Source organism: Schistocerca cancellata, chromosome 1 (assembly GCF_023864275.1).
Source record: "Schistocerca cancellata isolate TAMUIC-IGC-003103 chromosome 1, iqSchCanc2.1, whole genome shotgun sequence".
In the NCBI taxonomy this organism is placed as follows: domain Eukaryota; kingdom Metazoa; phylum Arthropoda; class Insecta; order Orthoptera; family Acrididae; genus Schistocerca; species Schistocerca cancellata.
This window is the reverse complement of record NC_064626.1, coordinates 937,424,789-937,449,436: the sequence shown is the minus strand read 5'-3', so window position 1 is coordinate 937,449,436 and position 24,648 is coordinate 937,424,789. Positions and strand designations below refer to the sequence as shown.

At 38.4% G+C, this 24,648-nt stretch overlaps 1 protein-coding gene across 1 annotated transcript in view; it reads left to right on the top strand.

The window, feature by feature from the left end:
- The window catches only part of LOC126191473 (transcription elongation factor SPT6), a 169,841-nt gene that overhangs the window by 113,657 nt on the left and 31,536 nt on the right, over nucleotides 1-24,648 (top strand). Inside the window, exons 15-21 of the mRNA XM_049932355.1 lie at nucleotides 840-1,016; nucleotides 1,172-1,387; nucleotides 2,057-2,269; nucleotides 11,402-11,539; nucleotides 19,388-19,683; nucleotides 19,897-20,098; nucleotides 20,915-21,089. Coding sequence (XP_049788312.1) covers nucleotides 840-1,016; nucleotides 1,172-1,387; nucleotides 2,057-2,269; nucleotides 11,402-11,539; nucleotides 19,388-19,683; nucleotides 19,897-20,098; nucleotides 20,915-21,089 — 1,417 coding nt within the window. The remainder of the gene's footprint in view (nucleotides 1-839; nucleotides 1,017-1,171; nucleotides 1,388-2,056; nucleotides 2,270-11,401; nucleotides 11,540-19,387; nucleotides 19,684-19,896; nucleotides 20,099-20,914; nucleotides 21,090-24,648) is intronic.

Here is a 24,648-nt window from a genome sequence, read left to right as displayed (position 1 = left end):
CCTGTAAACAACAACAATTAGAAGTGTAGTTTCACTAAATTGAACTGTCTCTGCACAACATTCAGATACCTGTTCAGTGCAGTGCCGAAATACGTCTACAGACTCAAATGGAATTCTGTTTTTTATGTACATGACCACTCCCCCACTCCGCGAAGAACTCCTTGAAAAACAGCCAGCTAGTCTGTATCCTGGTGAAGGAAGCCTCTTACTTACTTACTCACTGGTCATACCAGACTCGAGAGTCCATTACCACAGCAACATATTTTCGCCATCTGTCCCTGTCTTGGGCTATTTCCTTGCATTCACTTTCAATACCTAGGCTCCTCAAATCAGCCTTCACATTGTCCTCCCCTCTGAATTGTCAAATTATTTAAGTAGTGCTCCGATATATCAATAATGTCAGAGCCAACATCTATAAGCATCTCACTGCATATTTGTTTCAATTACCATCTTTACTATACTGTGGCTGTTCTCTATATGTATGGTCCACATATCACTGAGCTATGTTACTTGGCACTGACACATATGCAAAAGGTACTTTCATTCTTGAGTTTTTCTCACCTATGCACATAGAGAAATCTGCTGAAAGTCTTAGATCCATCACTGGATGTCAAATTTTCGATGCGATTACGGAGTATAAATCTGACTCTGTGCTGCACTTAGCTTTGCTCAGTCGAAGCACATCTTTGCCTAAATTTTCTAAGAAAGTGTATTTTGTGGTCCAATATTAGGACTGCTTTTGAGATGTGAAGGAAAAGTTGGAATAAAAAGAATCCCATATTTTTTGTGTATTCCATATTTGTGGACCTCAATATAAATTTGATTCTTTTCCATTATAGGACGAATTCAGCAAAAATGTCCAAGAGTGGAATTCACTTAGAGTAAATTGTGTGGAGCTGGCACTGAAATGCCTCCTGCTTCCAGATTTACGTAAAGAACTACGAACAAATCTTCTAATGGAAGCAAGAGAATCTGTTCTTAGAACATGTTGCCGCAAATTGTATAATTGGCTGAAGGTGAGAGTGAACAGATTTCCAGTGGAGTATAGTGTGTTACCTTCATTACTCAATCTCTATGTATTACTGCCATATTAAAATATAATATAGGAATTATATCACAGTTATCTATTATCTCGACAGAATTAATTACCGACTTGTCTCTATTTCTCCAGGTTGCACCATATTCAGTGGAGTTCACAGATGAGGAAGAAGAAGAGTGGGACACCAGCAAAGGGTTAAGAGTTATGGCAGTAGCTTACGTACCAGATTACAGTCAAGCATCTTTTGCTTGTATGGTTGGGCCTGATGGAGACTGCACTGATTATCTCAGATTACCCCATTTGCTGAGAAGGAAAAATTCATTTAGAGAAGAAGAAAAGTTGCAGAAGGTACATTGAATGTTTATAATCTCTCTATCTCTCTCTCTCTCTCTCTCTCTCTCTCTCTCTCTCTCTCTGTCACACACACACACACACACACACACACACACACACACACACACACACACACACTATAGTTTCATTTGTATGGAGACCATTCCGCTGGGTGTATGCTTTATTTGTATTGATAATTATCTGTCTCACTAACAAAAAAGCTGCTACTTGAAGGTAGGGGTAGCAAAGGGGAGAGGAGAAGAAGAAGAAGAAGAAGAAGAAGAATAGGAAGCTGCCACTTATTCACTTCTACAATACATTATTAAAAATACAAGTGTTTGCTACTTAAGAACAAAGCTGTACAAGTTTTGCCATTATTTATATATTCTACCAGAAGTTTCTAATGAGCATTTGGAACTCGGGTCTCCAAACGTTAATATGGTTTGCCTTGTTAATGGCTAAATATTCTTATAAAATAGGGTTATATAAACATTACTATGCAAGATTTACATTTGAAAGTAGCAATGTTCAAGTGGCCATCTGGCCACTCTTTCGACAAGTTTTTAAATTGTGTGAGAATAATGTTGGTGTTTTGAAATCATATTAATATTTAGTGGTTCTTTTTATTGTCATTCTCACTGTAAATGCTGTTTTGAAAATATTTTTTTATCCTTACCTCCACAGGAAGCAGACTTACTTGCTTTACGAAATTTTATCTACACCAAGAAGCCTCATGTGATATGTGTTGGAGGAGAGTCACGGGAAGCACTTATGGTGGCTGCTGATTTGAAGGAAATAGTCAGTCAGCTAGTAGAAGATGACCAGTTTCCAACAATAGCTGTGGAAATATGTGACAATGAATTGGCTAAAGTGTATGCCAATTCTATAAAAGGAGAGGTAACCAGTTTACAACAAATTTATTTCCCACTATGTATTTGTTATTAATAATAATGTCACATCAGACCGCAATCGAATCCAGGTGCAAAGCAGGATCATCAATGAAGTACAACACTTAGCACTGAAAGCACTTTTATTATGCTCACCATCAGACAGACAGAACAAAACTGCCTTCTCATTGGAGAGTGCTGCTAATTATATCAACATTTAATATTCCAGAATCTGCAGTCATTATAAACATAAGAAATTTTGAGAACCATCTAAAACTGATAAATGCTGGATAACGAATATTTACTGGACTTGAAGTGGCAACATGTAGCATGCCAGCCAGCGACACTAACTGCTACTCCACCATGCCTGCAGCACAGCTCTTGACATTAGTCCCTCTTGTGGAGAAACAGGACCCACAGTTTCAGAAGTTCTCATTGGAGCCAACGACACCTTCCTAAAAGTAGATCTCATCAGCGGTCCTTTATATGGTAGCACTGGAATAGCCTTTCCCTTGATACATCCTTGTCACTATGATTGCCATTGAAGGCATAAGCTTTGCTGTTATTGAGCAGGCTTTCGCTTTCCTTGAACAAGAAGCTCTGCACCTAAGGACTGTAATAGAGCTTCATACAGAGGACATATTCGATATTTATGTGCCTCTGTCTACTTGATGAAGTAACATTTTAGTAACTTTTTCGATAGTCCCCCTTTCCGTAGAAGTTTGAAAATTCATACTGTGTCTCTTGGGCTGTATTTCACTGGCCAGTGCTCAGTAAATAGTGCTCTCACTCCTTCTACTGGGTGTCCAGAGACTGTACTAGAGCCAACTGTTTCGTTTCTCGATGATGATGATGATGTCACATAGTGATGTCACATAGTTGAAAGGGACAGTGTATTCATTGTTTTGACCTCACGACCATGGGCCAGAAAGAATTGTGTGAAGATTTTATGTTTTTCTTTATTGTGCTACATATGCATGTCACAGTGGGCAATATTGTATCCCAATCTCTCTGTTAGACATCAACGTACATGAAGAGTATGTCTGCCAGATTCTTATTAAAGCATTCTGTGGATGGTAGGCAGTTGTCATTCTGTGGGTGATTTTTGCAACATGAAATTACCCCTGATACCAGTCTCGACGGAAAACTTTTCTACCATAAGAGATCATTAAACAGGATGTTCATGCTTCAAAATTATGTCTTCTACAAGAAACCTCGCAATTCCCAATGCCCCTGCAGTTGACACAGTTTTGGTGTCAGCATAGTGGATGAAGTACTCAGTGGAGACTACTGTCCATTAATTCCCATTTGTCGGCTTCAGGAACATCCCCAAGAGATTGATTCCAATCCGGTGGAATAGTGCTGCTACAACCAGAATTGGTATCAGCTGCTCTGTTGTAATTGCGACACTCACTCCCATTACTGACAATCCTTAAATTGGCTTATATAGTGTCCCACTACAGTAGAGCAGTGGCAAGTGATATCTACGTCTGATTCTTTCTATAATTTTCACAAATCCCAGGGAACCAGATGTAGGTGTGTCATGGAAAATTTCAGGATAGCTTGCTGTAGATGAACTGGCCTGATGAAAAACTGTTCCAGCCTCATTGGATCATAGTTCCTATGAAATGTTCCATTTGTTAAGTGGAATTCGCCTTTAGTTGGTTCCTCCTCCTTCAGAGGTACTGACATTTTCTGCAGTAATGGATCTTCCATCTGTTCAGAAGCAATGTCATTTAATGCAACAATGATGGAGAGCACATCTTCGTTACTATGTTCTACTGAAAGATTCCTTAAAAGGCAGTCTGCATCCTTGTGTTTGGTTCCACTTTTGTATACCACTGTGATGTATACCTGAAGCCTCAGTGCTCATTTCACCAGTCAACCCGATGGATCCTTCAGGAAGATCAGTTGTTAATGAGAATGATGATCCTCCACAAAGGTGAATGTGTTGTCAAATAAACACCTTAGACAGCATAGGTGGTGTTCAGATGTCTTTGAAAAAATAAGTGTCATCCAAATAGCTGAGACACACGGTCCATTTATGGTATCAAGGCAGTTTGTCCGTCATAAGCTCAAACGTGGGTGGAACATCACATAATTAAAACAGAATAACTTTGAACTTGTTGAGGCTGTCAGTGTTAAGAAAACAGTCTTTCCCCAGTTAGAATCCTCAACCTCAGTTTTCCAGTAGCTTGTATGCATAAGTCCATTCTGATGCAAAAGATTTTCTCGGCATGCTCAGTTATCTTCATATGTATGGGGTCAACATTCATGGCTGCTATCTGTTGTGTACTCGATCTGACATTTCTGGCTGTCCTGAAATGCTGTCGCCTTCTCTTTCTACCTGGCATGAGAGAGAGGTGAGGTCATAGTGGTATTCCACAACTGCCATAGGGACCACATTTGGCACTCGATCACACCTCTTACATCAGATTCTTCTTCTGTTGCACCACTTTATTAATTCCTCTACTGTTATGACTTCTTTTATGAGAGGAGTTTCATTCCTGTCTTCTGTAACTCCTTTTCTCAAATGTGAGATTTTGTCAGTTTCTGTCATATTTGGATTCACAATGTGGCATAGGGTCAAAACGTTTTGTATGCAAGACTGTGTCATCTCCCTGTGACACTGAGCCCTGTTCTTCAGAAGTGGACTTGCTGCTGGTTGTTACCAAATGTTTTCTTCATTTCAATCTGGAATTTGTCCCAGCTATCAAGCTTCTCTTCATTGCTCTTGAATGACTGCTGGGCTGTGCCATCCAAGTAAAAGCACACATTGCCAAACCCATCATGTTACTCCACATTTTGTATCTGGCAACTCAATTGAATCCTTTCAACCATTTTATTGGTTCGTGATCAATGACTCTAGCAAAATATGATTGATGTGTGGTGAACAGCTAACTAACTGCTGTTTTGGAATCCATTACTCTTCTGAATGTGAGGACCTTAGGAAGAGTGTACTGCTTGCATTCTGGTTCCTGACCATGTAGACAACAGTTTTTACATTGCCTAATTGGAGCCACAATGAAACAGATGTTCTGGAGTACCCAGCGTTCTACTATGGCTGTTGACAAAATATTGACATTTTGATATTTTTTCTAAAAAGTAGCGTTATATGTCAGCAATATTTTTTCCACTGGTATATCACTATCGAAATGGCAATATCAAATGCTGATATTTTTATTTTATATTATATTTTTTCACAGTTTTTGATAAATATTTGAAACCGTTCGTTTAAAATTGTAGTAGAACATAATTTTAATTTCACTGTGTGGAGTCTTGCTACTCTGAGCTTTCATTATGTCCAATCTTTCTCTTTGACTGTATTAAGTGAGTATAGGTGGCAGAAAGAAGCAGCCCGATTGCACAGGGAGGGGGGAGTGATGGAATGGTTTCTGATGTGAAGAAATAGCACACCACTTGCATTAAAAAACAATTTTAATGCAACTAGTGTGCTATTTCTTCGCAACACCGTTCTTCGAAAACAATTCTTTGAAAACAGTTGCTTAAAATGATGAACAAAAATGTAAATAACAGGTCAGGTCTCTGCGGTGGGCGGAGATGTGTAAGGGAAAATGCTGATATAATCGGCTCTACCAACCATGACAAAAACTCTTCCTTCTGTTGAGCAAGATGTTTGACACAGGTGAAATACCCTCAGACTTCAAGAAGACTATAATAATTGCAATTCCAGCAGATGCTGACTGGTGTGAAAATTATCAGTTTAATAAGTCACAGTTGCAAAGTACTAACACAAAATCTTCACAGAACTATCTGGTAGAAACTGACCTCGGGGAAGATCAGCTTCTATTCAGGAGAAATGTACGATCATGCAAGGCAGTATTTGACCCTACAGTTTCTCATAGAAGATAGGTTAACGGGGTGTATATACCCCAGGAAAAACACAGGAATTTTTCAGTTAAATTTTTGTAATTTTGACTGATAAGAATTGATACTGTAACAAAGAATTTTACCATACTCCATACTGCAGAATAGTACTGCAGCAATAAAACATTAACAAGAGAAAGAACCAAAATAACTTGAATTGTGAAGGAAATGTGCCATTTACAACAACAAAACCCAGTGCACACACAAGCAAAATTTGTCAAAGGCTTTAGGACAAAAACTATGGAATACTTCGTAACAACAAACTGCTTCCGATGAGTATGATGTCACAGTTGTTTGCATATAGGTTCACTTGAGCAATTGCCAATGTGCATGCGATGAGCAGTACCTTCTTTCTCTTCTGGCTACTTGATGTATGGCAGTTAGCTGTATCGGCAGTAGCAACAAGCAGCCAGACAGCCACATGCTACCCACGAATTCATGCATGCGCAGAGCAGTTTGAGTTGTAGTGGGGAGAGGTATAATCTCTGTGTTACCCGTGGTTACATTTAGTGACTTGGTTGTTTCCACTTCGTTTTCAGCTCTCGCATCAAATGAAAACAAATGGATTTCTGTAGCCAGCTATCAAGTGAATTAAAATATGTTCATATAATTATGGAAGCCTAAAATGTTGTTGTTCCCCCCCACCTTTCTTTCAGTATTCTGATTTAATTTTATTTCCACATATTTGGCAGTCAAGCATTAATTGCCTTGGAGAACAATGCAGTTATTTTTGTCAGTTTGCTAAAGAAGTTTGGCTTTCATTAATCTTTTCCGCAGAGACAATTAATTTATTTGAAATGGAGTGTTTCATTCCACACTACTGGCTAGTTTCAACCTTTTGCTGAATTTGAAGTGCACATTTTCATCTTCTGGCCCATATGACATTATGCCATAATAAAGAACCGAACACGAGATAATACAGTACCGGTATTCCAAGAAAATTTGCATCCAGAAAACCACACTGAAAAGCTTAATATTAGGTTGGGGCCTACTTCACTGTGAATCTGGACGTACAAATGTCACTTTCAGCCGAATTATTCATTTTAGTATGGTTTACGATATACTGTTTATTTTATGACGCAATGTAAGATCTCTTAAGGCTATATACATACTGACATTTAGGCTTCCTACATAATTGTAGCTGCACGTGCACAATAATGCCCATTTGCTGGTGTGCGCTGGCAATTCCTAAAATGAGCTTATTTCTAACCGGTCGTGGGAGAATATTGCGAATTGTGGTGTGGCAAGCGTTACTTTCAAAGTAAATTCCCTTTTACGCAAGGTGAATTATGTTACATTTGAGAATGTGCGGTGAATTTCTTAAATCACAGAGCATTTTAATCTCATTTAAAACTTAACACTTTGAGGACCAGCCACTTAGAAGAGTTTTGAGCCCAGAAGACTAGGCATGTATGTCATTATTTCAAATAACGCGAAAAAAGACCAATATTATATATGAAAGCTTAGCTTTTCATATAGCTTAAGTGTGGTGGAACTTGAATATATACATTTGTAATATGAAAATATGCAGCATACTAGTTGCTGCACATCAAAGACCTTTCCAAAACGTGTTCTTTTTTTCTCCCTGGCTTTCATTATGTGAAGTACTGGAAAGTTCTACACTGGTGTATAAAAGCTTAACCATTCAAAGGATTGATAAATACAGTTCCGAGGGAAAGTATACTGTCATTTAACATGGAAAAAGTGTATTTTCACATTGGCAGTATTTGTAGAATTAGAGAAAGCCACTGGCGATGTTGACTGGATTACTCTCTTTCATATTCTAAAGGTGGCAATCATTAAATGCAGAGAGCGAAAGACTGTTTACAATTTGTGCAAAAACCAGATGGCAGTTATAAGAGTCAAGGGGCATGAAAGGGAATCAGTGCTTGAGAGGGGAGTATGACAGGGTTGTAGCCTATCCCTGACTGTTATTCGGTCTGTATATTGAGCAAAATTAGAGTATAAATTAAAGTCCAGGGAGAATAAAAACTTTTAGGATTCCCAATGGCATTGTAATGCTGTCAAGAGACAGCAAAGGACTTGGAACAACAGTTAAACGGAATGGAAAGTATCTTGAAAGGAGGATATAAGTTGAACATCAAAAGCAAAATGAAGATAATGAAATGTAGTTGAATTAAATCAGGTGATGCTGGGGGAGTTAGATTAGGAAATGAGACACTCAAAGTGGTAGATAAGTTTTGCTGTTTGGGCTGCAACGTAGAGAGGATATAAAATGTAGACTGCTAATGGGAAGAAAAGCATTTCGGATGAAGAGAAATTTGTTAACATCGCGTGTAGATTTAAGTGTTAGGAAGTCTTTTCTTAAAGTATTTGTATAGAGCATAACCATATATGGAAGTGAAACATGGATGATAAACAGTTCAGACAAGAAGAGAATAGAAACTTTTGAAATGTGATGCTACAGAAAAATGCTGAAGATTAGGTGAGTGGATCACGTAAGTAATGAAGTGGTACTGAATAGAATTATGGAGAAACGAAATTTGTGGCACAGCCTGACTAGAAGAAGGGATCAGTTGATAGGAAACTTTCTGACGCATGAAGGGATCACCAATTTAGTACTGGTGGGAAGGGGGGGGGGGGGGGAATCATAGAGGGAGAGGCCAGTATTACACTATCAAATTTCTTTGTCAAATATCTTTGTCAAAAATCTTTAAAGATATTTGATGGTGTAATAGGACCTTTGTCAAATGTCGTGCAATATTTGATCAAATCTAGGCCCTCGCTGTAGATTTGATCAGAGAAATCGCTTGTCTTCTGTTCACTGCAATGTGACATGCTACCACATGGAGCTGGAGCGCTAGCATCGCTGTAGCGTTCTGTCGTCTGTAGAGTTTTTTTAAACATTGCCGGTAAATACAGTTGGTGTGTGCCGACAACTACAAAATTAATAGAAATGTATGAAGCTGATGAGGCGCTTTACAAAGTTAGGCACCCTAAATACAAAAATAGATTAAGAAGATTGGAGACCTAACCTAACCTAACCTAACCCAACCCAACCCTTTCCTGTAGCAAGGAATCAGAGTGTTACAGTGAGCCTGTCTTCTGAAGATGTAGCAGTTCTTAAGTGAATATTGTGCTTTGTGATATGAGGATACACTTCACTGAGCACATATAGAAAGGTATGCTCATCCATTCTTAAGTAATTGATGTACGACTTGATGTCTTCCACTGCAAGCTCACGTATCAAGTTTTGTTGAATGCTTTTATCGTGTTGTCGTAAAACCCACGGCTTCCCCCAGATTAGATTAGTTTTTCATTCCATAGATCCGTGCTGAGGAGATGTAGAACATGTCAATTTTTTTAAGCTGAAATTACAATACTAATAGTATGAATAAATACAATCATTTGTTACTATTAAAAATTTCGTCAATGGAATAGGAGTTGGCCATTAGTAAGTCTTTCAGGCTCCTTTTAAACTGATCTTTATTTGTAACTAAATTTTTTACGTTTGCTGGCAAACTATTGAAGATGAGTGTTCCTGAGTAGTGGACACCTTTTTGAACTGAAGTAAGTGCTTTTAAGTCCTTGTGCAGATCATTTTTGTTCCTGGTATTGTATGTATGAACTGAGTTGTTTGTTGGAAAAAGAGATATAATATCTAGGACAAATTTCATTAAGGAGTAAATATACTGAGAGGAAGTAGGTAGTATACCCAGTTCTTTGAAGAGGTTTCTGCAGGACGTCCGTGTATTTACTCCACAAATAATACGTATTACACGCTTTTGGACTCTGAAAACTTTTGTTTGACTTGAAGAGTTACCCCAAAATATTATACGATATTTTCATTTTTATGTTGCCTATGTCTGCTAACACTTGAATTGCAAATACAGATTTGTTAAGGCGTTTCTGCAGTTCTGTTGTGTGCTCCTCCCAACTGAATTTATTATCAAGTTGTAATCCCAGGAATTTAAGACTGTCTACCTCGTATGTATGGTTCCTTTTTTTTCTCCCATTTCTTTTCCGCATACGCACACAATGCAATTGCGGTACGTGCAACTGTTGCGGTTAATAACAAGTTGTTGTCAGCCATCTTGAACTTTGACGAAAAATTTGATGACAGTGTAATACCCCTTCTAGTGCTACGTCAAAGATCTTTGTCAAATATATTTGACAGAATATTTGATCACATCTTTGATCAAATCTTTGACAAAGAAATTTGATAGTGTAATACCGGCCAGACCAAAAGATGAATACAGTATGCAGATTCAGAAGGACGTAGGTTGCAGTAGTGACTCCAGAGATGAAGATGGTTGCACAAGATAGAGTAGCACGGAGAGCTGCATCAAACCAGTCTTTGGACTGAAGACCAGAACAAAAACATGACAATGTATCGGATTCCCGATATTTTTAAAAATATCAAGTCCTAGTCTCTACCAAAGCATCATAGCCACAATTAAGTCCAAATCCAAAAGCAGGATTCTCAGTGAAGCACAACATGTTTACTATGGAAACCAGTGTACAGACAAAAAAGAACAAAACTAAACTACCTCCTGGATGGAGGATGCTGTTATTTATACAGACATTGAATATTTCAGTAAATGCATACATTACAAATGTAAGTAATTTTGTGAACCATCTAGAAATGATAAATACTGATTAACAAATATTGTTCTGGTGATTGGATTTGAACAGACAAACTAGCATTCCAGCTAGTGGAACTAACTGCTACTCACGACGCATCCAACATTGCTTGTGATATTTCCAACCAATGTACAAACATATAAAGAGGCAGTCAGTTTTTTTACCTGGCCCGTGCCTTCAACTTAGCCTTTTCATTACATACAACCTCCCAACATTTATGATACACTTCCCATTCACTTCTATTAGCTGTGATGTAAAATTCTTGTTTATCCTGTTATCAGTTGTAGTATTGAAAGTAAACTACCGCAAAAAACTATAATGTTGTCTGGTTAAATTGTTCGTGATTTTCATTCATTTTAGTACATTTTTCTTCCAATTTTACAAATAAAATTCATATTTACATTGTATTGTGATTTGCAATTTCTTTTCTTAATACCAGAAATTTTTTCCATTCCATATCTTATTTACATTTTAAAGCATTTAAATTGTCTGATGTGCTTACCAATTTTCAGTTAAGCGCTGATGCATTTATGTCACCTCTGCTGTATATAAATTTTGTTTATACTGTTCTTAGTTGTCTGTAAATATACGATAACTGATGAAAAGTATCATAAACTTTTGAGTTAATTTTATTTTCATTTTTTGGCAGAATGACTTCCGTGATTATCCTCATCTGCTACGACAAGCTATATCAATTGCTAGAAGAATGCAAGATCCACTTATTGAGTTCTCTCAGCTTTGTACATCTGATGAAGAAATCTTGTGCCTTAGATACCATCCTTTGCAGGTAAGTTGCACGGGTATATAATAGTAATGCATTGGTGAGAATTGTGAATTATACTCCGTCATTTTCTGTTATCATCCTATTTGTGTGGATGTGGGTGTGTGCGTGCACGTGTTTGTGTGTAGACATGTACGCACACACACTCGGGCGGGTGTTACATTTTTGCAGTGTTCAGTGAACAGATTCTGGTAACAAATCTATTTGCTTTCTTTATGTTTCTATAAAAATAGCCACTTCCTCTGTATTATAAATGCGCGCACACACACACACACACACACACACACACACACACACACAACGATGCACACATGTGCGTGCACGAGTGCACACTGTTGTCTTCTAACAACATTCACTGGAAGATTGGATGAAGTGCTTGTTGAGGAAACCTGATTAGATGTGGAATGGGGAGAGTGAAAAATAGGGCAAATTGGACTTGGAAGAATCATGCTGGCGCGAAACAAGTAGCTGCACGCAGGAACGAGTTTGATGTTGATAACTGTGCTAGTAGGGGCATAAGAAAGAAGGGGAAACAGTTATAAAATTGGAGGAAACAATAGGAAATAATGAAACGCTTAAAGGAAGGAACTAGAATGGGTTGGAAGAGAGAAGAAATTGGACAGTGAGAACATTGTTTGGGGTTGGGGTCAGAAAATAGTGGAGGCAAGGAAGACCAGGGTGGTTATGAGAACTAAGTAAGGCTATGCAGGAGGGAGAGCTTCCATCTTCACATTTCAGAAAAGCTTGTATTGGTAGTGAGGATCAAAAAGCTATAGGTTCTGAAGAATCCATGGGAGTAAACTATCCTTGGTCACACAGCATGTTCTACAACATGATGGCCTGGTTGGCCTTTTGCTACAGTTCAGCGTTACTCATTGTTGTGAGTGCATAGTTTGATAGTGCTCGTATGCTTATGTTCTGGCACATGACTTATTGTCTTCCACCTTAGTCATATGCCCATAAAATGCTGTGTAGCAGTTGCAGTGAAGTTGTTACATTTGGTTGCCAAAATAAAACTGTTCCAGAAAAACGTTAATAAGCTTGACATATGCTTTACACACTCTGATCTCAGCTCAGTACTTTTATCATATTACTAGTTTACCATTATGTTATCTAGGTTTTGAGAGTGTTTAAATGAAAAGGTATGGAATGATGTAACAACCAAACAGGGTGAAATTTACATGTCACTTTGGGATAATTTTGTGAGACATCTGGGCAAAGGCTTTGTCACTTCCCTAAAAAAATTTAAATCTGTGCAGTTAGCATGTAAAGCTTACCGTCTTTTTCAGCATCTGAGGTCCTATACTCAGAGAATTCCTGGAGCAGAGAAAAACCATTAACAGTGATGTGCACTGTGATACATTCTGTAGCCTATGCAAGTCCATCAAGAGCAAACAGCCTGGGCTGCTCACGGAGAGAGCAATTCTGCTCCATAATAATGCACATCCATACATTCCCAAGGTCTCGAAAAGTGTAATGGAAAAGTTCAAATGGGAGGGGCTTGAACATCTGCCCTAAAGCCTAAATATATCACCCTGCAACTTCCACGTATTTGATCAGCTATGAAAAACATCTTGAAGATAAGTGCTACAACTCAGATGATGAGCTGGAGACACATTGGAAGACTGGCTCTTGTCACAGCCACAGCAATTCTGGGAATGAGGAATAGTTGTTCTCAGGCCTCTGGTGATTATTTTTGAATAGACGTCAATTGCGCACACAGTGTTGTTTTGTACCTTTCCTTTTGAACACCTCTCATACATTGCCAGAAACACTGAGAACGCTCTTTCATCCAACTTTATTTTAGCAATCCTGTGTTATGTTGCTGCTTTCACATGTAGTTTTGATTCAATAGGGTAAGAAATGTTGGTAAAAGAACTAGAACAGCTGATCCTGTACGTGACTCTGCTTGCACCTGCGTGTGCCATGGGCCTGTGACCCAAGTGGCTGAGGTTCGGGAGCAGCCCATCGCATCATTCGTTTTGTAGTAATGTCTATCTTCTTTGACCCGCTATCATAATACACTACAGGCCATTAGAATTGCTACACCACGAAGATGATGTGTTACAGAAGCCAATTTGAACCAACAGGAAGAAGATGCTGTGATACACAAATGATTAGCTTTTCAGAGCATACACACAAGGTGGGTGCTGGTGGCGACATCTACAATGTGCTGACATGAGGAAAGTTTCCAACCGATTTCACATACACAAACAGCAGTTGACCGGCATTTCCTGGTGAAACGTTGTTGTGATGCCTCATGTAAGGAGGAGAAATGCGTACCTTCACGTTTCCGACTTTGATAAAGGTCAGATTGTAGCCTATCGCGATTGCGGTTTATTGTATCGTGACATTGTTGCTCGCGTTGGTCGAGATCCAATGACTGTTAGCAGAATATGGAATCGGTGGGTTCAGGAGGGTAATACGGAACGCTGTGCTGGATCCCAACGGCCTCGTATCACTAGCAGTTGAGATGACAGGCATCTTATCCGCATAGCTGTAATGGATCGTGCAGCCATGTCTCGATCCCTGAGTCAACAGATGAGGACATTTGCAAGACAACAACCATGTGCATGAAAAGTTTGACGACGTTTGCAGCAGCATGGACTATCAGCTCGGAGACCATGGCTGTGGTTACCCTTGACGCTGCATCACAGACAGGAGCGCCTGCAATGGTGTATTCAACGATGAACCTGGGTGCACAAATGGCAAAACGTCAGTTTTTCGGATGAATCCAGGTTCTGTGTACAGCATCATGATGGTCGCATCCGTACTTGGCGACATCGCGGTGAACGCACGTTGGAAGCGTGTATTCGTCATCGCCGTACTGGCATATCACCCGACGTGATGGTATGGGGTGCCATTGGTTACATGTCTCGGTCACCTCTTGTTTGCATTGACGGCACTTTGAACAGTGGACATTACATTTCAGATGTGTTACAACCCGTGTCTCTACCCTTCATTCGATCTCTGCGAAACCCTACATTTCAGCGGGATAATGCACAACCGCATGTTGCAGGTCCTGTACGGGCCTTTCTGGATGCAGAAAATGTTCGACTGCTGCCCTGGCCAGCACATTCTCCAGATCTCTCACCAATTGAAGACGTCTTGTCAATGGTGGCCGAGCAACTGGCTCGTCACAATATGCCAATCACTACTGTTGATGAACTGTGGTATCGTGTTGAAGCTGCATGGGCAGCTGTACCTGTACATGCCATCCAAGCTCTATTTGACTCAATGCCCACACATATCAAGGCCGTTATTACGGCCAAATCTGGGTACTGATTTCTCAGGATCTATGCATCCAAATTGCGTGAAAATGTAATCACATGTCAGTTCTAGTATAATATATTTGTCCAATGAATACCCGTTTATCATCTACATTTCTTCTTGGTGTAGCAATTTTAATGGCAGTAGTGTAATAATAATAATAATAATAATAATAATAATAATCTTTATTTCTGACTATAGAGATTCCAATCACCTCAGATAAAGACATAAAGCAGAATTTCCTTTTATCTAGCCAGTGGTTTGTCAGGGTTGGTTAGCTGCACCCATTTGGTCAGTGTGTTTTTATATTGATTATATAGTTGACATTACTGCTTTAGGTGAATGGTTGTTCATTTGTCCCAGAGGTCTAGTGCTTCTGGGGCTCTGACTATTTGCCAGTGAAAGTATGAGCATGCCTTATTGTGCTTCTTGAGGGATTAATTCTTTGCCAATATATGGCAATAATTCTTCATTGCTATGTGTTGTATGATGATGTGTCAGTTCTCTTATAAGAAGCCTCTGATGGCATGTCCAGATTTTATGTACCTGTGATTAATAACTCATACATGTTTTTCTTCCTTTTTCTGTTTTAATCTTTCACATAACCGTGAGGATTGCATAGATGCCTGCAAATAAATGCAGAGCAGGTGTTTGAAATATTAAGGTTTATCTAAAGCAGGGCTTCACAACATACGTGCTCGCGGAGCAAGCTGTGAGCAGCAAGGCGCGAGCACGGAGCACGCTACCCCCACTACCGGACCAGAACGGAGAGTGGGGAAAGTCACGTGGGGCACACAACAGCTGCCGCCAGTCAATGTAAATCCGCGGCCACCTGCAGGGATATCACTCACAAATTATTACTGTGACAAATGAAACAAATAAAGGAGAATGTACACATGCCACATAATTTTATTAGCTTAGTGTATGCCTCTACATTCGCATTAATTTGTGAACTGTTACACAATAAAAGGTGTCACTGAAGTGTGGGATTCTCGGTTATCTTGTACTTTTTGCCCTTTACAATTGCTTCTATGTTCGGAGTAATTGTTCTTGTGCATTTTAGGCGCAGCGTGCAGTTTAAATTTCGATCAGACAATGCATTTCTCAGGCGCATCTTGTTACATTTCATTGCAGAGAACAGTTGTTCACAAACATACGTGGAACCGAACATTAATATTATTGTAGGCGCCAGTTTGTGCAAACGAGGAAATCTATCCTGAGGGAAGTGTCTGTAGAATTCCAAAATGTTTTTCTTGTTCTGAAATTTGTCTCTGTATTCTCTGTCACACTGCAGGTCAATAATTTCTTGCTGCAGCTCAGGACGAATCTCTTAAATATTCGCTGAATATGGAGAGAGCAGATCAAAATCACTGTCTAGTGCTGTCAGATATTGAAAGCGCTGATCAACTAAACTATGTGAATAACATTCACAGTCTTTGTGAACATCTTGCATGGATGATAATTTAGGAAAATGAGCTAGGTTTCCTGTTTCCAGCTGACTCACCGAAAGTGTCAATTTCATTTTAAAAGCTCATATTCGATCTATGAAATGAGTAATTAGCAGATCTTTACCTTGTAGTAAAATGTTCAAAGCATTCAGATGGCTAGTTAATCTGCTAAGAACGCGAGATCACATTCAAACGTGTGCGCGCATTTCCCCTTCCTCCCCTCCCTCCCTCCCTACTCCGCGACCTTGCACCTGCTCGCGAGCACGTGCCTGAGCAGACGCGAGTACTCACGCTCAAAACCAGCCAGTTGTTAAGCCCTGATCTAAAGTATGTAAAGGCAAAAACTGTTCTGGGTTTTAGCATTGCTATGTCGTGTCTCCACTGACATATTCAGTAGCCAGATAATACTCTTTTCAAAATGTAGGATAGGTCTTGGCTGTGAATATCCATGTAGAATTGTTAGCGAAGCAAATAACAAATCACAAATAAATAGATACATAAAGATTTCACCAAACTTTGCTAAATACTGCTACCCATACAGGAAAAAGATATTGTTGGACCAGCTTTTCTCAGTGGAGTTTTGAAATAGTTACAAACAACTTTAATATATGGCGACGCTTAGAAATATACACACAGTCACATTCATATCAATTCTTTCATACAAGAATCACACTTGGAAGAAAGATGAAATTGTTCAATACACCTTGGTTTTACATTGGGTCTTCACTTACTGCAAATAATCGTAAGCTCGCTTTTAAGGTAATTAGTACATAAATTTAAATGTTATGAATTCCTTTATGGAGGTACCGAGCGAGTATGTTGTCGACGTTTCATTCCATGTTGCACTGTTGGCGAGACGTGCAAGGCTATTTATGCCAAGGTATAAATATTCTTGCTGTTTCTTCATTTTTTCTCCATATCAGTTGAACCAGCGATGTAGCCGTTATAAGGTGGCTGGATAGAGGTGTAATATCCATCAGCTCATTATCTGGATTGTGGCATCTGCCGGATGATAGCACACATGTAAAATAATTTTTATGGTGTACTTTACTCTGCTACTTTTGTGTATCTTCTGAATTTTACTTTTGTGTATCTTCTGAATTTAACAATGCTGTATTCCTGATTCCTTTAAGATATTACTTACATATTGTTTCTTTACAGAGAAGTGTATTATGATAAAACATTTTATACAGTTTTTAGTCCGCTAAAAATTACTAAGTTTGCAATGAAAATATCATATTCCATAATAGGTAATTGCTTAAATCATGATGCACATTGCATTACACTATGCTTCCAACATGGTTAACATGGTTCTGCCACAAGAGTATTTCTGCATAGATTTTCAGGACCTAATAACATGTCCAACTCTCACACTCTGCAAAGCATTCCATCCACCCTGCCCATCACCTCCTCTTTCTCTGTTCTGAGAAAAAAGCCAGTCTGTACAATAGGAATTATACATACAATAAACAAGTAACAGAGTCTTTTCTTTACACTTACACAAAATAACTTCCAAAATCTCCCTAACATCTGTTTTGGCCTGATTTGAGATCAGTCAATTTAATCAGTTAGTTAATTCCATATTCTGCACATCATTTGAACAATTCGTGTTGAAATTATGTGCAATGAGTCAGTTTACAAGCTTCATATATATTGATCTGCCGTACATCAAGCAGCTGTAGGTGAGATGTTGCTGTGGTAATTTCTGTCATCTCCATCCTGGAATTTGTTATATTGCAATGATTTGTTAATATGTAAGGCTATGTGCTGTCTATTTACATTGTACTAAACAGTAAAGTGCCTTAAATGTAATAAAAATGATATTAGTACTTCTGATGTTAACAGTGATATATTTTTGAATTTAATGACAAAATAAACACCTTTGTTCTCTGTACCACACACACTATTAATTTGTTAGTACAGATGTTTTCTGTAGAGTAAGACTGAAATTTTTCTTAACTCTTGGAGATACTGTGATGTTATTGAGAAAATTATCAAATAGTAGTATGGTTACATATTGAATAGTGACAGCTTTAGTCATGAGGAATGTTGGTCATTTGTGGTTTAACTGTAGACCCCATAATTCTCCTGAAATTATGATGGATTATTTATGATAAATTCTGTTATGGAATATGTATATAAAGCTGTCCTCACCCAAAGGTTTTTTTAAACAATTGCCTTTCTTCAACTTCAGAAATGACTTACCCAGCTAGATAAAGTGGTGGGAGAGGCAGACTCAGAACCATGACACAATTGAGCACTTTTCACGTCAACAGATATGGTAGTGGAAAGTCCTAGGTGAAACACCCAGATGCTGTCCCTTGAACCCCCCACCCACCCACACACACACACACACACACACAAACAGACAAACCATAGAGGGGGAGGGGGGGGGGAGGTTGTTGCATTGCTGTAGTCTGACTGTGACAAGAGGTAAGGTAATACAGAGAAGCTGATGTTTGTGGAAGGGGATTGGGGGTTCCAGATTACATCAGCTGTGGAGCTGTCATTAAGTCAAGAATGATGTGCTCAGAAGCATGTTCTGTCACTGGATGGCCAATTTTACTGTTGGTCACAACTTGCCTATCGAAAAGACTGTGCAGATCTGCAAAGTTGGTATATTGTGTGACTGCTTGCACAGGTACCCCTGCTTATGATAGGGTAGGATATGCCTTTGGTGTTATTGAAATAGAATGCATTGGGTGGGTGCAGTCAAGGGTGATACTGAGTTATGAGGGGGTGCTCCTTTGCAGACGTTTCATGGGGAGATTTGGATAATTATGGGTGTGTTTGGGAATGGCTCAGAAGTAGTTTTTCATGACCGTTACATAAGTTACTATTTTCTATTTACAAGATATTTTGTTCCCTTCAGTTATCCATGATTTAATTGTATTAATTGAATTTCTGTACAGTTTTTGAAGTAACTTCCTCCAAACACTGACGCAAATTTACTTTGACATTTGTTACATTTCACAAAAAGTATCTCTCTTTGTATACACTTCATTCAATTGTACCTCTCACATCTACTTCCTAATCATATGCTTGCTTGTTCAGAGATTATCATCAGCTTGTAAGTTATTCATGTTTAAAACTGTGATATTACAAATATTTATTTTTGTTTTGTAATACAATTTAGGACCAGCTGGTAAGAGAGGAACTGCTCGAAGCACTGTATCTTGAATTTGTGAATCGAACCAACGAAGTAGGTGTTGACATAAATTTGGCTGTCCAGCAAGCATACACATGCAACCTTGTTCAGTTTGTTTGTGGTCTTGGTCCAAGAAAAGGACAGGCACTGCTGAAGTTGCTCAAACAGAACAATCAGAGGCTTGAAAACAGGACCCAGCTTGTGACGTCTTGCCGTATGGGTCCAAAAGTTTTCATCAACTGTGCAGGGTTTATTAAGATCGATACGAATTCCTTAGGAGACAGGTATGTATAAATCTCATTAACTCTATTATCAACATTTCTGGAAATGCACTCCTGCTTGAGTTAAAAAAAGTTATACTGTGAAGATGAAGTTAAGGGATGGTTCAGTTGCTTGATTGTAATCTTATAGTTGTGTACAGATATATATTGTTTGTTGTTGAATTGGAGATATACTTGTGATACATTTGGTATTTGTAAATCTGTTATTTTTTTCAGCACTGAAGCGTATGTAGAAGTCCTTGATGGCTCAAGAGTACATCCCGAAACATATGAATGGGCACGGAAAATGGCTGTAGATGCCCTAGAATATGATGATGAAGATCCTAATCCTGCTGGTGCTTTGGAAGAAATTCTAGAGTCTCCAGAAAGATTAAAAGATCTTGATCTTGATGCATTTGCTGAAGAACTTGAGAGACAGGTATATGTATTTTTGATGTGTCAAGCATGAAGAACAATGCAAATTTGCATCAAGATGTTGAAAAATTAACTGGTGGCAATAAAATGATGGAAGATCGAGCAGCTTTTGCACATGACATCCCTATTCACAGAAAGTCACTATTGGTAATCGTGATTCATACTTGATCACTTCTTGATGCACCCTTATCCTAGAAAAATAACAGAACAGGCCATAAGTGACACTGTGTATTTCAGAATTGGATTCAGTCCCTACAAATCAGCAGACTCATTCTTAATCTCCTATTATCATCGTATGGCCGTGCGGTTCTAGGCGCTTCAGTCTGGAACCGCGTGACCGCGACGGTCGCAGGTTCGAATCCTGCCTCGGGCACGGATGTGTGTGATGTCGTTAGGTTAGTTAGGTTTAAGTAGCTCTAAGTTCTAGGGGACTGATGACAACAGATGTTAAGTCCCATAGTGCTCAGAGCCATTTGAACCATTTTCCTGTTATCATCAAAATCACATGTATTCAATTACATGTTCTTGTCTCATGATACCATACTGTCTTCCGTACATAACAACAGCAGAAATGTTTGTGTGTTATAAGAATGGATATTTTGCACCAGCTTCGAACCTTTCTTCAGTGTTCACAACAAAGAAGTATGAAAATCTTTGCTTTCATTCTAGCGAGGGGCCATGAGAGAAGCACCATGATTAGATTATGACTGATATTTTTTGGGTGGAAATTTTGCTCCATCATTTGATTAAATTTGACATTAATAGTTAAATACTTGCATTTGCACTGCAGTATTATAATGTAATGTCTGTTGCTTTTTAGGGCTTTGGTAACAAGAGTATTACCTTATATGATATCAGGGCAGAACTCAATCATAGATATAAGGACTTACGAAGCCCATATACATCACCTAATCCTGAAGAACTGTTTAATATGCTGACTAAGGAAACACCAGAAACATTCTTCATTGGAAAAATGGTACTTGCGACTGTTATAGGTAAGTGTTTCCTCTGACTTTACAAAATAAAATTGCTTAGTAAGCACTAGCACATGGACTGTACAAGCACTAATGAAATTTTAGTGCATGAGTAAATTACTGGTATGACATTTTGCCCCTAAGTGGTGGGGTCAGTATGTTTCTTGTGCAGATGCATGTGACAAATAATTGATGCAAGCTTTAAAAGTGGTAATGTTAACAAATATGTATGTAGCATGTTAAACACCCCTGTCTGGCTACTAAAAGCTTATGTACTGATAGTGCTATGTTTTATGGTACTAATTCAATGTGTTTATTTTCTGTCTCTTTAGTGAGATTGTCTGTTTATTATATTTTACCAGAGAAACTGGTGCATGATTTGTGTCTTACCCATGTAACATACTGCATTAAAGTGTGCATTTTCTCTGCTTATTCTTGCACTTAGTCAATGATAAACCAGATATGTTAAGGGGCTTTTCAAAATCTGTTATGTTTAGTGATGGCACAAGTGCTAGGCATTGCTGAGAAATTTATTGGGCAGTTTTGTAATTAATTCCCTCAGAAGACTCTTTTTGAGGTGCATGATGAGATTAGCTAAAGCAGTGTAAACCGAGAAGTATGTTGACCATATTGGATGCTTACTGAAGTGTTCAATGTCTCTAACATGTCGAACAGATAGGATTATTTAAAATTCAGTTACATATAAAATTTCAGCAGTCATTAACTGAGTATCACTTCTGTTTATATAAACACAGACACATCAAACACAGTTTTGTCTGCTAGGTAGCACTGACAGTGATGAGGAAGACATGATTACTATTTGATGTCATTAGATTTCTGTTGATCCATCTGCACACATCAGTTGCCTTGCGGAGAGTCTTTTTAAAATACAGACAATAGTACATGTGTTGCATCTACAAATTTTTATTTTTAAGTGTATTTCCAAACAAATGAAGTTACTTGAAGGACATCGGTATAGATACAAGTGGGCCCATACCAATGAAAACCTGTTAAGTGATATTCTTTGTTATACAAATGGTGATACTGAAAATACAGTAGCCATCCAATATATGTAGGTGAAGTATTGAGCTGTTGGTTATCAGTCTCATATACAAGGTACTGAATATTATAGCACTGCCTATTTAAAGTTGCAGACATATTTGTTAAGTCATGCTTGTATGATATCACTGTGCCCTGACAAATAATGCGAGTTGGAAAGCTGAGGTATGATATCCACCATCTTCTTTAAATTTCTTTCTTAAACTCAAAACTTCATCAAGACGGAGTATTTGGCATTGATTGTATTCTTCCGAAAATGTTTGATTTTGTATTGCTTCCTTGAGCTCCACCTGCATATGAACTATAATGAATCAACACATTTATGGAGTTTGGCATAAAAGTGAATTAGTTAAAAGCATTTCCTCTTATTGAATTAGCCAGTAGGTGAAATGACAGCATAGTTGATCCTTATTTTTTGTTAATGGGTTACATACTGGAGTAATGGCTGTGTTAGTGAGATATTTATTCTGCAAAAACAGTTGAAAAAGAATATCATGTCCAACTGATTATTAACAATCATGCTAATGCCACATTGATAGTTTCTCCATGCCAGCCGGTGTGGCCGAGCGGTTCTAGGCGCTTCAGTCATGAACTGCGCGACCGCTACGGTCGCAGGTTCGAATCCTGCCTCAGGCACGGATGTGTGTGATGTCGTTAGGTTAGTTAGGTTTAAGTAGTTCTAAGTTCTAGGGGACTGATGACTTCAGATGTTAAGTCCCATTGTGCTCTGAGCCATAGTTTCTCCACTCATTTAACAGTACACTTATTCTTTAATGACAAATTGAGCAACTGTAAAAGCCAGTTTTGCATAAATTTTGATATACATGAACAAGAGAAAAGATAAAAAAATTATGTTGTTATATTTTGCATAATTGTTTAGGAACTATAAGGAAATTAAGCAGCAGTAAGATGTTTTGACCATTTCCATACAAGAAACTCGAAACATTCTGATATATAGCTTCTGGGTTTCCTTATCCTTATTATGACCATAGGATTTATTGGCAAATATCCATGTATTACATGTGAGAGGGTACCCAAAAAGAAAACCAGAATAATATTGTCATGGGCGGAGTTTGTGTAGTATGCATTTCTGCCACTAGGCGTGTATAGCACAACTCATTGCCAGTTCAGTGCTGCCTGTGTTTTCGACCTTGCTTGTTCTATTCACCTGCAGTTATTGTTTTTGCTACCTCTGTTTTGTTTTTGTTTCATTGTTTATGATGGTAAGTTTATGCGAACAACGTGCAACTGTGAAATTTCGTTTTCTGCTTGGTAAAAATGCTGCTAGAACTATTTGATTGTTGAAAACAGCTTACCAGGATAACATTATAGATAAAACTCAAATGTAGTAGTGGTTTGCTCGATTTAAAAATGGCGATGTGTCAGTTAATGACAGACGTCGTTCTGGACATCCGTCAACTGCCCGAATCGATGAGCATATTGAAAAAATTTGAGAGCTTGTGCTCACAGACAGTTGATCTGCTGTCAGGGAATAGTGGGTTATCTTGGAGCATGGCTCAGCAAATTTTAATGGAAGATTTGGAAATGAAAAGTGTTGCTACCAAGTTTGTTCCTTGAATTCTGACTGACAATTAAAAGGAACATCAAGTTGAAACACATTGTCCTTTGAAACAAAGGCTTGAAACTGATCCAGATTTTCTATCAAAGGTTATTACTGGTGACAAATCATGGTGCTATGGTTACGGCCCAGAAACAAAGCACCATTCAAGTAATGGAAGACATTGTCACCCCATCCAAAAAAATGTCGTCAAGTCAAATCAAACATAAAAATAATGCTGATTTGCTTTTTTGATGCCCAGTGTTCATCAAAAAGACCCTATTTTTGGCAGACAGGAGACTGGTTCTTCCACCTCGACAATGCACCTGCATCCCCTTCCCCCCCCCCCCCCTACACACGCGCACACACACACACACACACACAGCCATTTCTGTTAAACAGCTTTTGGCTAAAAATGGCATGGTTCTGCTGCCCCCATATGCCTTACTCGACTGACCTGGCACCATACGACTTTTTCTTATTTCCATGCATTAAAAGGGGCATGAAAGGACACTGGTTTGACAGCATTAAGGAAGTCTAGAAAAAAAAAGAGTGAGAAACTGTAAGCCATTTCTAAAAATGACTTCAAAGAATGTTTCGAACAGTGGAAGCACCAATGTGACAAATGTATTGGTTGTAATGGAGAGTATTTTGAAGGGGTAAGATTGCTTTGTAACGATTTGAAAATATACAGCTTTTAAAAAATAACTCCGGTTTTGTTTGGGTACCCTCTTGTAATACAATAACTAGAGAGAGGTACATTAATTTGTAGTTTGGTCATATATTTATGAAATTACATATTATCAACTGTTGCATTTTTAGTCCTTATTTTTGGAAAATGAATACTATTCTTTATGTTACTACTGTGTACTGCATTGCCAATTTTGGTATATCAGTTTCATCATTTACATGATTTGAACTTCCGCTATTAATTAATATTTACCAATTTTGTGTTCCATGAAG